Consider the following 16,530-nt stretch of genomic DNA (forward strand, 5'->3'; position numbering starts at 1 on the left):
GTAGTCTTGGCGCCGGTAGCTAGCACCATTTACGTTTGAGCCCTAACCTATCTAGCACGTGCTCATTACAATAAGGAAAGTAATATGTTTAAGCCTAATGTCACAGGTCATGGTGAACTGGACGTCAGGGTTCTATTCCATTGGATACGATTTATGTTTACACTTTAATATTTATTACAAATACGGTGAATCATAGTATTTGTAGAAAAATAATATTATACTTTCTCTTAAATATTAAAATTATTTATTGTTTCATATTCATAAAAAAAAACGTTTTCATGGTTATCTGAAATTTAAAAAAAAATAGATAAAATTCTTATTACAATTAAACGAACAAGTTAGTTTCAATAAACTAATCTTGAAAATTATAATTTATACATTACTTTAAAAGTTATTCTTTATAACGATTAAAATTCTAGTTAATTATTATTACAAACATTAAAGGGAAATAAATAAGTAAATGAAATACAGGTACCTGAATTACTACCATATATTTACAAATTACATTTTAGTGGATTGGGATCTCTTCACATTTTAAAGTTAAAATAATATTAATTCTTACATAAAATTATAAAAAGATCTAAAAAAAACTACTATCAAAAATTATTTAATAAGTAAAGTAATGTTAAATTTCATAAAGTTAATTTAAAATTTAATTTTTGAATTTATTAGAGAATAGAATTAAAATAAAAGATAATAAACACGAATTATATCGCGGTCTTAAAATACATTGGCTAGCGTAATAACACTTAGAACCAGTAGCAGGATCGACGCTGATAACTTCCTGGCGTCACTTCTCAAACTGCTCCATATATAGCTCTTATGATTGTCAGCCCATGCTGTTACCTTTTTAGCTTCGTTCAACGCCCCTTTTGCGGCATTCACCACATTATCACCACATTCTGAACAAGACGACAGCCAGGTATCGTACTGTTAAACAAAAGTTTATAATCGAATTAAATTTAAGATGGAAATTAATGATGACTGAAATTTCGGCCACGTCGGCCATCTTGAAGAGTAACAAGTCAACTTCGAGGGACCTTTCGATCCTTCCAGCACAAGCGTGTGCGGAAACACCAGTTCACATTCTATTAACCTGCTCTCCTAATCCGATGGGATGGATACATTCTTTATATTAACATAAAATAAATGAATTTGTATAATTGCATGGCTACGTTTCAAACGTCTTTATAATGAATTTGTGAAAACTGTCAACGCTTGCGCTATGAGTGATGCATTAAAGTCACCCATGTAGGAATTATTTTTAATTCTTACGAAGTGATAAGAATCACCCACAGATATTCTATGGGCACAGATATCTGCTTACCAGATGGCCCATTTAACGTCTTCCACTCTGCTATAAATAAATACGGAATTAGGCATACCCGCAATAAATGAACAAAGCTAAGTATCGAATACTTCACCTGACAGAATATTAATTTCAATGCAGTAGTAATGTTTTTTTATCAGTATAATGTTATACTAATAAAAATAACTTGTCATATACCTAAATCAAACGAGGATGGCACCGCAATGTGCCATGTGTGGAAGCATCAATATAAGATTACGGTGTATTTAAAAAAAAAACATTTGACACGTAGTAATTTTTTTGTTCTTGCATTCAGCAGAAAATCAAAATCGCCTCACCATCTTTACAGTACCTAGCAGATATATAAAAGAGAAATCGAGAGAAATGAAAAACACACAACGGTGTCATAACAAACACGTACAGCTTAAACAAATTGTTTCAATTAACAGGACTTATTATAATACCAACAACAGTGGTCATCGACTATATTTATAACACATACCGCGTATTAAGTTAATAACAATTAATATTATTACAACTCGTTACAAAATTACCTTGTTTTTTTTTTTCAATTGACCTTGCTAAACCAATGTCACCTCGGCTTGGCAATTGTTCAAAACTTGCATTCTGTAATGTGCTTACTATATTGTTCTGTCATTTTGATAATATTTCATAAGGCAACAGGAAATTTTAGTGGATATTGCATTTTAAGCACAGGTAATAGTGATCATTTAATTCATACGTATAAAGATTAAGGTTGTGTAAATAAACGATTTAATCGAAACAGTGTCGTAAATAACGTAATACATATAACATTCTTAATTTTAAGTTGTATAGTTTTAAATATTAGAGAACTACCATAAGTTTTTTTTCCTTATTTTCTTTCGTTATAGTATGAAGCCCCCTTAGCTGTTTAGCAATAGAACTGTTTTGTCTGGAAAGGCTGTATTTTATTGAATTACGATAACCTTAATCGCTTAAAGCACGATAACGCTCCGTGCTGATTTCGTAATCACAAATAAGTTGTTAAAAAAACTATTAACAAATCGTGCGTTTATTTTGTAACATTAATATAATGTCGATCCAATATCATTTCAAACGAAAAACAAATTGACTCCGCGAATAAAACTTTGCTGGCAAAATTTCAACCTACACACTCATTTTTTTATGTGCAATGATTCAACTGTTTCGCTAATTATATATAGGTCGCTAGGTAAAAACGCTTACCGCATCTATTTCTGTGAGATATGACGGTGATTTACAAAAATATATGCTTTATTTTTATGTGGATTCAATACACAAGGTGAAATAATGTCCTTGAAACGTTTCTTAAAAGTTAAATCGTTGTCCTTTTAAATTGGTTTGGAGATTATTCCACCACGCTACTCCAATGTGAGTCGGTGGTTAGACATGTGGCAGAATTACATCACGTTAGCGTTACGTCGTTATGTGTAAGTGTGTAGGCTACAATCTTTTAAAATTAATAATCTGTACTATATATAGTGCAATCTCAGATCTTATTTAAAGAAATCAGTACCGTACTGCACCAAAATACACTTTATTTAATTAAAAACTTACATGTCCTTTAAAAACAATTGTTTTAAAGTAAAACTAACAACAAAAGTTTCTATTGTACTGTGGAGTTTTGAATTGATTTGATTATTTCATATTAGAAAGCGATAATTTTGAAACTAATCTAAGATATAGTAAGATATACTAGTCAAATTGTTCCACAAAATATTATAATGGTTACAGCGCCATCTATTGACATTGCTATGAACTATTATCCTAACTTCACACCAACGTAATATACAAAACTATGTACGCACTGCAATGGGAATTGAAACTGACGGCCTTCTTATAAACTTTCTTTATCGGGTGATTAGTTAAACAATGCTGTGTTTTCTTCATTCGAATGTCAAATCAACAATGACAGAAAGAGACGAAATCAATGTTTAACTAAACAGCCGCTAAGTAGCGCTTATAACTAAGGCTATTAGTTTTTAATTGTTATATGAGAATTATTTACTTGCTTGAAATAAAACGCATTACGTCTAAACTACCAATGTCTAAGTTTCATTACAATTAACAGCGTTTTCTGCTTGATGCACAAGAAAATAATATTTCTACTAATATTAATATTACAAATGTGAATCGAGCAAAAAAGCTCACCGGATTTGAATAAAATTAGCTACAAAGATAGCTTGACCAACTGGCACACCCCGCCCCTCAACGCGCACAAAGCCGAGGGTTGAAGATAGTCAAAATATATAATCTTAGGTACGCAGAGCACAATATTAACCTTTTCAATAGTAATACCTTGGTGAGCTATTATAGAATGATCAAATATGTAGATAAAAGATAAGAATTCAACACATCATCAATTCTATTTAAACGTACGTTAATTAAATGACATCATAAATAGCCATACGTTTGCAAAAAAAAAAAAACAATGAAGTCAGTCATACAATTATATTCCTAGTTAATTGATCAAATTTTGACAAATATATAAATAACGAAAAATATTCCTAAGTAAAAATACTTTGTATAACTTTTTAATTATTAATATGTATTCTTGTTGATTTTATAATGTTATTCTACGTTTTAAAAAAAATGAAATATCAATAGAGGTTCAAATTCAAATAAAATTGAATTATTAAGTATTAATATATATATTTTTTAAATTAAATTATTTGTGGCAAAATTATAAAACACCTTAACTTAGAAATGAAATAAGGTAAACTTTAAATATGCAGGAAGGAATCTGCACTAATTTATTGATTTGTTAGATTAAGTTTTACAATATACGTATCTAGTTTCCTATTATGTATTTGTTCCGTTAAGAATTAATATGGACCCTGAATTGCATATAAATGATTATTGCAAAAACCTTTATAAAAAAGAGAGCACCTCCTATTGCTTTTACTGTTGTCAAGCTGGCTCATTTATGCTTAAAGGAATCGGAATGCGATTCAAAGGAGAAACGCTGCTGGCATCCTTGCCACTATTCCACGCGGTCACGATTTCTATAAAAGTTATTTTGAATTTTTATTTTTATATGCCATAATGTAAGTAATTATTATTTATAAGGTAAGGTTGCTAAAAATATATCCATCATATCAATTTATTTCATTACAAATAAAAATGAAGTTTTTAGTGCCCCATATTTATTGGTGTGGTAGCACCTGCAAAATATACCCAACATATACCTGCAACATATACCCTAACACATATAATACTACTCTTTTAAAAAATAGGTATATATAATTCCAAACTTACCCTACATTAACCTTCTCTAATTACTCGCCATTTCGACCTAAATGACTGTCCGTCAAACAACTCAAGTCTGAGCATACATTCATTAACGTACTTGTTTGGAAAACCGTTTCAATGAGTTCGCTAATAATAGGAAAGATTCGTCAGCTTTTTTTTAATACTGAAGTAATTGTTCTAAACACCAATTTCTGCTTATTACTGTTTATAGTTTTATCAGTATAACTAACTTTTGTCCTTAGAACTTGTGTAACTGACGTAAAAGTATTTCAATATGGGTAATACTAACTTGATTGTGGTTGTGACCATCCAACGGAAGGGCCCGGCGATAAGACCGACTGGTATGCCGTGACGGGAGACGACATGACACTTTTTTATGACGTCATGCCACCTCTCCGCCGCCACTCTTTTATTTTTTGTGTGTGAATATTAAAAACTTAACAATAGACATAATTTTTTAAAATAATAATATTAAAAAATGCATTATAAAAACACGACACGCTTTTTCGTGAATTATCAATCGTTCCTCATATAAAATTTAGCTTATCAGACTTTTAAGAGGGCGATTATACAATCGTTGTACATCTACATGAATAGAAACTAGAGATGTGAGATTTTAACACTTAATTCGTACTCATACCGCTGTTATACGTAAACGTCAGACTGCTGGGCTAAGACCTCTCTTTTTGAGGGAGGAGAAGGTTTGGAGCTTATTCCACCGCGCTGATCCAATGCGATTGGTGGATACACATCTAGCAGATTTCCATTCAAAATTCGACTCCCTATGATTTCCTTTACCACTGAGCTAATGATGAATTATTATAAAAGTAAAAAAGTACATTAATATCCAATGGTCCGCGTTTTGGTGTCAACCTATATCTTTAAATTCAGCTGTTCTTATGGCTCATAATAAACATAATAATAAAAAAAATATATCAAACTTACTTTATTAAAATCTTCTTGAGTATGCAGAGAATTGGCAACAGTAGACAGAACTGAGCCCAGCGATGGGTAACTTTAAAAAAGAGCATAAAAAAGAATTATAACCATTGAGTGAAAAGAAAATAAAAGTCAATATTATTGAAGAAATGAATCATTTATATGTAAAAAAAAATAAAAATGTTTAATTTTTAGAAGTCTTCATAATTGATTTAGCTTTGCAAAATAACAACTATCTTCTGCCATTATAGATTGTTGTACATAAGGAAAGAATAAGGAAAGACCTAATATTTAAGTTACACTCACATTGATCGCCACAAAGATACATTTGCTTGTATTGCTTCCAAAACGACATGGACGTTACTGTAGTTAGAGAGAACACTTGCCAGAGGAACTGTAAGGCTTTGAGTCCTTATTGGGCTGTTTTCAACAAGCATTGAAACCAAGTAACTGAAAATGAAAATAATTTTATCAACAAATTATTATTGGTATGGCAATAATTTTATAATAAGAATTAACATTAACTACAAAATAATATATATCTATTTAGTAATTTTGCCCGCCCGAACAGGGATATATTATATAGCCCAGATGGCCTAGTGGTTAGAACGCGTGAATCTTAACAGATGATCGTGGGTTCAAACCCGAGCAAGGACCACTAAGTTTTCATGTGCTTAATTTGTGTTTATAATTCATCTCGTGCTCGACGGTGAAGGAAAACATCGTGAGGAAACCTGCATGTGTTTAATTTCATTGTAGCAGCGTGGTGGTATAAGCTCCAAACTTTCTCCTCAAAAGGAAGAGGAGGCCTTAGCCCGGCAGTGGGACATTAACAGGCTGTTACTATTACTGTTTTTATTTAGTAATTGTGACGAGAAATAGAGTAAAAAAGAAACGTATTAAAGAAAAGTTTAACTTCTTTTACTATATACAAAATATCATACTGATATGCTGTTATCTGAATTGTATCTGGTGTTAGGACTTAGTGCAAGCTCGTCTGGATAGGTACCACCCACTCATCTGATATTCTACCGCAAAACAGCAGTACTTGGTATCGTTGTGTTCCGGTTTGAAGGGTGTGTGCACCAGTGTGATACAGGCCCAAGGGACATAACATCTTAGTTCCTAAGGATGGTGGCGCATTGGCGATGTAAGCAATGGTTAATATTTCTTAGTGCCAATGTCCATGGGCGTTGATGACCACTTATCATCAGGTAGCCCATATGCTCGTCTGCCTACCTATAATATTAAAAAAAATATTTAAAAAATCTTCATTATTTATGGAGGCTATTTTACAATTATAAGTTTTTATTATGTTTTTTGTTTATCATACAAAACCAAGAATACTAATGTTTACCTGTTCAGTTTAGCTTTGTCTGAAGTGCAACCCAAAACTTCGCTAATGGTCGAAATCTCATTAGCAACATTGGATGTAGTCATTCTGTTCCACAAGAAGTCGTAATCTTCACCGTTACCCAAACGGAGGCCTGTACAGTATGCTACTGGTCTTAGACTAGGATCAATCCTGTAACAGGAAATAAAATGGCAACCGTTGCAATGTGTGTATTTTTTAGAACACTTCTATTTGAATTTTAAATTACTTTATTTTAAAATAAAATTTTCATATTATTATTTAGTATGAACATTTTATGTGAGCTCGACTACCACAATAAAAAATTGTATAGTCGTCAGCAAACCTAAGATTTAGATTGTGATGCTGCCTGGAAATTATAAGCACGTCAAAAATAACGTAATTAAATCAAATCAACAAAGGCAAACAGTGCACGTCTGGAGACATATGATTACTTGAGTGCGCACCTAAAGTCAGCAAAAATTTACTTATCACCCAACCGACCGTTACACGCTCCTCACAGAGCACAATCTCAGTTCTTTGCATTTTCTTTATATAAATTATATAAAAACCTATAACATATTCATATATCTTTATACATATGTAAGAATATGGTATAGTTTTATTACCTGTAATATGATAATTAATAAAAAGCGGTGCCTATGTTTTATTTTATATAGACCTTTCGTTTTAATTCTAAAAATTATATTTGGTATTATTCAAAAATTAACAAAATTCTTAAACTTACCATTTACCATTCGTTTTGAAATCTTGGAATATAGCTCGTGCATTGTCAATGCATCCTTGATGTCCTAATTTGCAAGCGAATTCCATCACCTGCATTCTGTTCCTAAGAGTAACGAAATCATCCGTACTCCGCACTTTGTAGCCCAAGTGTTTAATTACATTTTCCATTAGGTGTAAAGCAAACCCCTAAAATTTGATCAAAATTTTGGAAATTGATAATGTGACACAAACCATTTAAAAATTTGATGAAATCATAAATGAATTTCTTTGTTTCGAACGTTTATTTTGTACTCTTGTTTCAATTTTTTTGACAGCGCTAAAGTTCATCTATAGCTGTTACCGACAAATAAAAAAGCGCCTGACAAAACAGAGGAGCAAAAGGCAGAATACTTTTTTGTCTTTGTCTATTTATTTATTGATGCTTATTGAATACTTTAAATTCTATAATATCGATTTTTAAACGTGGAAACCGATAATCAATCTTTGTAACGTTATCAAATGTTCATATAATATTGATTTGAGGAATTGAATAAAATTATACTAACATCAATAAGAGCCAAGGTGTCGGAACCGAAATAATAATTCCTCAGTACGTTAAAACCGCGGATTGCTGCGTTCCACACCGCAAATTCCGTTTCATTTTTCAAGAAATAAAGCACATCATTGAGAAGTTCAAATTGTACTTCATCAGCAAACAGGAACGTAAAAAGATCGTTAACAATCTGCAATGAAGGAATTTATATTTCAAATATCGTACTTGTATAATCCATGTTCACTTGGGCTTTGTGTAATGTTATATCCGATGTTTTACCCCCAAACAACAAAACTTAGTAATGTTGTGTTCCGGTCTGAAGAGTGAGTGAACCACTGTAACTTAAGGCATAAGGGACATAATATCTAGTACTCAAGGTGGTGTTCAATATTTTAATAAAAATACTGACATTCACGAGTTAATAGCTTACCTTAGCACGGTTAATATAATGAATTTGTTCCCGTTTATTTCCTTTCAAATGTTCCGAAATATGGGACCATGTTTGTCTGTCATAGTTGACTCTGTAGAAACCTTGAGAAACAATTAAGTAAACATTAATCTTAACGGCCTTAGCTTTGACTAATTTTATACCGATTTTTTTCTTTCTGTTATCAGTAAAATGAAAAATGAAAGAAGAAGACGAAGTATATTACGAATGCATAAGTAATGGGTATGAAAACGAAATATTTTTTCTGTATTTATTAATTTTATTAGATTCAACCCACAATCATCGAGACATTCGCCAAATTGACACAATACCTGGAATGCACATGCAATAAAAAAGCATACTTACTTACTACTTGGTACTATATATATATATACTATTCGTGTGTGTACATTTTGCTTGTGAAAGTACTAACTAAAGAAGCATGCTCATTAGGAACATACTTTCATGTTTATATAATCATAGTTCCCAAGGTTGATAGCACATTGGCAATAAAAAAAATTATTAATATTTCTTACAACACCAATGTCTATGGGCGGTTATGACCACTTGCAATAAGATGGCTCATTTGCCAGTTCATCTACTTATTTTATAAAAATCAAAACCATACTTAAAAATTTAAGCAAGATCACCCAGTTCTTGTTGCAGTATTGCCTAAAATTTTAAATACAAAATTAAATACTTTTACTATAATCTGTATTGTTACCAGTTTCTTGAATATTGAAGATTGGATAACTGTGATTCGCTTTTATTTCTTGAATTGTTAATACATATGTTTTGTTATCCATGATAAATGCTGGTTTCGTATTTTCGAAATTGAAGTCTTTGTCAAGTGTATAAGTGATCGGTATTTTGTAAATTTTATCAGAAGAATGCGACGAGTTCATGTAGAAACGTTTCTGAAGCAAAAAAAATGTTTAAAGAAATTTTATAAATTAAAAATATTGTGTACATAATAATTTTTCTTTTATAAATTATATTATTATGATATTTATTATAATACATACGTTTTTACCTACACCATACATATTTATTCAATACTCTTTATCATTAATTTCATATTTTTCTTTATATTGTTAAAAATAGACTTATTTGATACAGAAGTAACACATCTAAAATGATATTTATCTCCACAAAATAAAAAAAAACAATTATACTAAATAAGTGTGAAAGTTTTTTTATAAAACATAAAGATACCCGCAGAATGAACACAATAAAATGCCAAATTGAATGTATTTTTCCTTATAACATCAATTAAAAATAATATCTTACAATAATTTTACCTGGGTTAAGATAATTGATGAATTAGCATGATCTACTTCAACATTTAAAATCGGGTAACCGGGTTGTGTGATCCATGAACTCATTATGCTTGTAAAATTAAATCCGGAGTAGTTGGAGCATGAGTTGAAATTATTGATACCCTCAGTAAGAGAAGAGTACAGCTTATCTGGGTAACCGGATCCAAATTTGCTGAAAGTAACATTAATTGCATAACATATGATGATCATAATATCAACCTAACCGATTTTTTTTTATATAGAATAGGAAGGTGGACGAGCATATAGGCCACCTGATGGTAAGTGGTCACCAAACGCCCTTAGATATTGGCATTGTAAGAAATGTCAACCATCGCTTATAGTCAATGCGCCACCAACCTTGGGAACTAAGATTTTATGTCCCTTGTGCCTGTAATTACACTGTACCATACCGTTACAGTGATCACTGCTATCTTACGGCCTAACTCAAATGCTTTAAATTATCATTTATTGGCAGGAGGCAGACAATTTTGCCACCTGATAGAATTACCTCTGCTCTTACAGTGACATTTTAAACTGTAAGCCATTTCATATATAATTATGCCCTTTATGCCTGTTATATCACTAGGTAAACCATAATTTAAACTAAACACCTAAGTATGTAAGTTTGATATTAAAATATAAGATATTTGTTAGTACCGACTGAGTTGGATATAAACAAAGCTAACAAACAAACAGTTGAATAAAAAATATATACTTATAACTCACTTTGCTGATAAATATGCATTCAGACCAAACTTAAACGCATCGTCTCCTATTAAATGATGCATCATTCTAATAACTGAACCTGCCTTTTGATAGGTGATTTTACTAAAATGGCCCTCAATTTCCGCTGGCGTATTAACATTGTTTTTAGAGATTGCTGGAGAATCGGGTGTGCTGTCAGCGTCATAAGCTGAATGCACTGAACCAATAACCAGCATATCTCCTGACCCAACGCTTGGTTCTATCTGTAATATAAAAGCTTATCAAAAAGCGGCTAGAATATGTATACAGATGATTGCAAATTCAGATCCGAGGAGCTTATAATTCAACTGTTGCGGTTAAAAAACATCGTGAGTAAAAGTGTCAGTTGAAATTCTGCCACCATTTCCATAAAAGGTGAGAAAACCTTTGCCCAGCATTAGACCATTTACAGTCCTTACTTTTGACATTTAAAAGAAATTTTGCCAATAAACTTAAAAAACACGATATAGATTTACTATAAATAATATATGTAATTACCAAAGAGGTTATATAGTCTTGGAAATAATTCGCGAAACCTTCGTTCAGCCAGGTATCACTCCACCAGTGACAGGTTACTAAATTGCCAAACCACATATGTGCAGTTTCATGAGCAATTATCTGAGCCACTTTATATTTAAAATATGGTGTTGATTCTTCAGGTAAATATAATAGCACAGCTTCCCTGAAAATTTCATTACAGTTCAAGAAACAACCTTCATTTATATCTTACGATTTTTCATACAACGTTATGATAAATATAACATTTTCTTGAATAAAATTAAAAAATAAATAAAGTTATTTAAAAATACCTTCATAACAATAGCTTTATTTTTTCTTATTCAAAACATTCAAATTATAAATGATAAAGCAACTCTGTCTGCTTGTTATCACAACATGATTAAACTACTGAAGCGGAATCGGAATGAAAGTTTATTTATGAATTATAAGGAATATTAAATTTGACGCAGATTTTCAGGGAATAACTTGTCTGTCCATAATTGTGTTGAGTCTGATAATTGTCATAAGATGTTTAAAGATAAGCCATCTGTCAGCTTAGTGGTGGAGACGACCTAGTAGTTAAATAGCAATTATTGAACAGGAAAATTAAATATTATGAAAAGGAAAAATATTTGCATCAAAACATTACGAAATCAGATGTCAAGTAAATTCTAATTACCACCCCTATCTTAGGCACTGTGCCGAAATCTAGACCATCTAGACCACGCTGGCATCCAGAATTCCACTTAATCAATTGATAACTACACAAGAAACGGCAACAACAGAAGAAGATTTACTTACAACAAAAAAGAAGACAAAAAAATATAATCTTAAAATCTTGCTAGTGATTGGGAATAAAAATATGCTGTCACACTAAACTACCTAACAGAACATTATTATTAAAATATACACCAAAGGCACGGCTAATAAGCGCGTGGCTAAAAGAAGGCGTCAAGTTATAGTAGCTAAAAAAATACCTGTATTTAATAAGTCCCCAATTTTCCATAGCACCAGCGCTAAAATCAGGCAATGCAATATGATCGATTTTCAAATCGCTACTCATTGAATAATAATCAATTCCAAAATAGTCACCAAGCGCCTGCACTACTCTTTGACCAAAATCAAATGCATATTCACTCTGATTCTTAGCTTCTGGTCTACTGTATACTCCAAGTTCGTTACTTCCAAGTGTTACGGTTACTCCAGCTTCAAACTCTGATATTAGAAAAGCAACCAAATAGGTAGACATTTTTGGCGTTGGATAAAAAGTTTCACGGATAAAACCGTTTGACCTAAAAATAGTCAAAAATCAAAATTTTACATGGCTCCGTCAAATTTTAGTATATCTAGATGTTCTATACTATTCATAAAAAAAATAGATAGATAAAAAATTGTAAATTTTTGGGCTGAGTAGTAATGCTTAACGCTGGTGAAGGAGTATGTATATACTCCTCGCGTTATAGTATCTATAAGGTTTATGAGCACAGGTACAGGCACATTATCTGTCAAATAAATTACCTTAATACGGTATATTCAAAACATAAAATCGAATGAACTATCATTATTCTTTGTTTAAATAAATATTTGCTGTCTAAAAAATCGAACACAAATACTTTAAAAAAATGTAAGTAGCAACATGTGGGTATTAGAAACGTTTAGATACCTACGTATACCCAAACCTGTCGTAAACATATACATGTTTACACACAACGAATCGAAAATTGAGAACTGCAAAACGTAGAGTAATAATTATATATATATATATATATATATATATATATTTATATAATTTGACATATATATATAAGTCAAATTATATATACAAATTGACACAATTTTATGGAAAAAATTTGGACTATTACAGTGCTACGCTGCTTTGAAGCTTTGTGTTCGTTAACGTCGGTTTGTAATGTTGTGGTCTGTCGATGATGAGGGTGAACACTGCTTTCAGTTCTGGCTCGTCGAAGCATGGGAATACTTTTCTGGCGTGAGTAGATTGCATTTGAGTAGTGCCAAGCCATCTGTGAACACAATAATCAAACCGCTTTTTTAACGATTGTCGAATAAATTCGTTTTATTTTGTACTACATCTAATTATATAAAATTTATGTTTTTATCAGGCAGCTGATTTGAAATTATGCCAAGTGTGCTTATATACAATAATGTGATATATATTATTATTATTATATCAGAAAACGTATTTATTTTATTAAAAAAACTATTTTTATTTCATTTTACTTCGTATTGATTTATATTATAAATATTTCAAATTTAATTTTTTTAATCTGACTTTTTAGTATAAGCTTCGTAATTTTAGTTTCATATATTATAAAAATCGATGCTGTCTCGTTTCATAAAGAATAAATGAAATGGAAAAAAAGAAATCACAAATTATCCTTGATGCATAATGTTGACTCCATCATGTTTCAAAGCCAATATATATTGAGGATAATTTATTTGCGAATACTTAATAACTTGTTTTTCCTTACGTTATCGAGTACTTTACATTTTATCTTAAATTTGATGTGTCAATATCGATAAAAAGATTCCAATACAGACTTTGATGGAAGATTTCGTAACTATTTATCTCTTAAGAATTTAGTTAAAAGCATCTTGAAAACCATTTTATCTGGACATTTATCATTATAAGAATCTGATGAAAATTCTCGATGGTGATATATGTAATAATTAGATATAATTATATAAGAAACATCATTATAATATATTTTATAAAATGATATAATGTGACATTTAAATTAATCGGCTATCCAAAGAGATTGTTAAATTCCATCGTGTTATAAATATGTTCAAATGACGGGTTTAGTCAGTATTCGTTTTCCCCTTACGGCTTATTCAGAGTGAACTCTTAAATATTTATAATAATATCAGTTCTTGGAAACTGCACAATGTCTTTTCATGTAGCTTATTGGCTTTAAATGTAAAATGTTATCTTAGTATAATAATAATAATTTAAAAAAATAAAAATAGTAGGTACATCGAACTAATAAGCTGAATCGAAATGATAGTAATCCATACTAGTATATTTATATCTTGTTAGTTTCTAGAAACACAGAGACATATACGTGTGTGGAGGTATGAAAGTTTAAGCAAATAAATAAATATATATAAATAGTTACTTACTTTTTAACACCATTTTCGATGTAATAGCTTTTATAAAAACCATTCAAATCATCTCTAATTGGCCCTTGATATTTAATTTTAATCGTATATTCAACTCCAGGTATCATTTGTTTTTTTAAATTAACGTATGCAAATGTGTAATCATCTTCAAATTCCAGAGGAATATCAGTGTGGAGGCTGATAGCATTACCACCACTTGTTACAGTTATATTAGAAGCGTCGAAGTCTAGATCTTCTGATTGGAATTTTATTGTATCAGTTTTTGATCCAGCCACGAATGTTATGGTGACTTCTCCATCGAACGTGAAGGCTCTGCTGTCACCGGTATCGAAATATGGCGTTATAGATATAGTATATGCTGAAGGTACCAGAGTTATATTCAACCTGTAGTTTATATTCGAGTAAACAGACGTTATGCCAGCGCAAATAAACGCTAATAAAAATAATTGCCGCAACATATCTTAAAAAAAAAGATAAAAATCAGTCACTTATTTCGCTTATGACAAAAATATTTACACAATGGCTGATTGAATAGACATTATACCGAATGTTACTGAAATAATGGGTAAACGAGCCAATTTGCAAAAGTACAATCAATTGCAATTATTATTTACCAAAAACGTTTCAAGTTACTGGAAAAAATGTACATAACGCATCAAAATTCTCAAATAATAATATGCTTACAAATTCAAGTTATCAAAATATTGTTATTTAACTAATTGCAAATATTATAAATTAATTGCAATGCACATTACACGCGATGCACTCAATTGCAATATAATATACAATGCTAATGACTCTTAATAGGTTACATGACGTTGTTAGTGTCTTTTTAAAAATATACAATTATTTAAAATGAAAAAAAAATAATAACTCACTTGTTGTCTTCACTACGGCAATTTATTTAACAAACTGTATTCACTCTTTAGTCTTGCTACACGATAAGAATCATCTCGAGATTTACCTTATCATTAATATACTTTGATAATATATTTTAGAATGAGTATATCTTAAACAAATACAGTTAGCGAGGAAAATGCTATTGGTATTCTAACTATATCATATTCAAAGATTAAACGTTAGTGACTTTATAATAAATTGCCTGGTACCAAACCTGCAGTTATATAATTTGTTTTTCTTTTTTATTAATTTTTATAGTTAAAAGTACAATCAATGATCGATTAGGATCAGAGAGGAAAGGATCAGAGTTCTAGTAAGTAGCCCAGAATCTAAGATGAAAGGAGGACTAAGGGTCCTGCTGCAGGCCTAGTAACAGCTGCCTAAAAAAACTAGCATTTTCCAGCACCAAAACAAAGGATTAAAAAATATTCTATGTTCATGCAAGATACGAACTTAGATGAAACCAAGTCGGTCACAGATGGGTCACATAAAGAAAAATCAAAGCTTTATCACGTTTCACCCGCGTTTGGATTATATATGATAAGTATTTAATCATTGGTTTTGTAACCGAAGTTATATTATTTCGAATTCGTATTATTAACCAAATACCCGACAATTTTAAGAAAAATAATTGCTCCACTCTGCATTGTTTTAGCATTGAGTTATTTAGTCTATGACCTTTCTCAATAAATGGGATATCTAAAGTTAAAAGAATATTACGAATCGTTTTGATAGTTCCTGAAATTAAAGCGTTTAACCATAGAAATTCTTTTATACTCTAAACCAGTTGTGCGCCACGTTTTCATCGCTCTAAATTTAAATATAATAAAATATGGTTCTTATAAAGTTATACAAATTAGTTGATATTTATAATTGTGGGATATTAAAAGCTTCCTCAATAGTAGGAATATATACGGAACGCCCAGAAGTCCGTTATCGTAACTAATACGTTCAATCATGCATTCTCTCATTAATTGCAATCTCAATATCCTAATTCTTTGTCTTCTGCCTAGCGTTTTCCCGGCCTGGTAACGCCAGGGTCCGCTTAAATCTCAATATCCTAATTATAGATTAATAAAATATTATATACAGTAAAATATTAAATATAGTAAGGAAACATCTTACTAAACTTATAACAGCATTGCAAAAAATTGACGCGTGCTAATTTAAAACTGATTAATTGTCATTGGCGCGACTTTTGATTTGTTCAATGGGTTCGATTGTGTTTTTTGGATTTTTAAGAGTAATTGTGTGAGTAATTCATATCAATTTGTATGACTTGGGGTTCTATTTTTAAAAAGACTAAGAGATTTTTTTAAAATCAGTTTCTCTGCTGAATACTATATATTT

At 30.8% G+C, this 16,530-nt stretch overlaps 1 protein-coding gene across 2 annotated transcripts; it reads right to left on the reverse strand.

Moving 5' to 3' along the window:
• Positions 1–486: 486 nt before the first annotated feature.
• Positions 487–15,732, reverse strand: LOC126768888 (membrane alanyl aminopeptidase-like). 2 transcript variants are annotated; one of them, XM_050487286.1, is made up of 16 exons: positions 15,634–15,732; positions 15,159–15,289; positions 14,281–14,740; positions 13,002–13,160; positions 12,117–12,431; positions 11,140–11,323; positions 10,624–10,865; positions 9,880–10,069; positions 9,303–9,495; positions 8,582–8,682; positions 8,165–8,341; positions 7,621–7,805; positions 6,879–7,046; positions 5,828–5,971; positions 5,528–5,597; positions 487–930 (listed from the first exon to the last, which is right to left on the reverse strand). In XM_050487286.1, the coding sequence occupies exons 3-16, from the start codon at positions 14,736–14,738 to the stop codon at positions 721–723; spliced, it is 2,796 nt and encodes a 931-aa protein (XP_050343243.1). In that variant the 5' UTR covers positions 14,739–14,740; positions 15,159–15,289; positions 15,634–15,732; the 3' UTR covers positions 487–720. The 2 variants fall into 2 exon arrangements, with proteins under 2 accessions (XP_050343243.1, XP_050343244.1); XM_050487287.1 differs by lacking the exon at positions 487–930 and adding an exon at positions 4,793–4,988.
• Positions 15,733–16,530: the final 798 nt, after the last annotated feature.

This window comes from Nymphalis io, chromosome 6, assembly GCF_905147045.1.
Source record: "Nymphalis io chromosome 6, ilAglIoxx1.1, whole genome shotgun sequence".
Classification (NCBI taxonomy): domain Eukaryota; kingdom Metazoa; phylum Arthropoda; class Insecta; order Lepidoptera; family Nymphalidae; genus Nymphalis; species Nymphalis io.

Bases quoted from the DNA above. Each gene is read 5' to 3' on its own strand.
- LOC126768888 (XM_050487286.1), bottom strand. From the start codon at position 14,738: ATGTTGCGGCAATTATTTTTATTAGCGTTTATTTGCGCTGGCATAACG. The intron at 11,324-12,116 runs GTATTTTTTTAG...TGAAATTTTCAG, and splicing joins TGGGGACTTATTAAATACAG to GGAAGCTGTGCTATTATATT. The intron at 7,806-8,164 runs GTTAGTATAATT...ATCAAATTTTAG, and splicing joins ACACCTTGGCTCTTATTGAT to GGGTTTGCTTTACACCTAAT.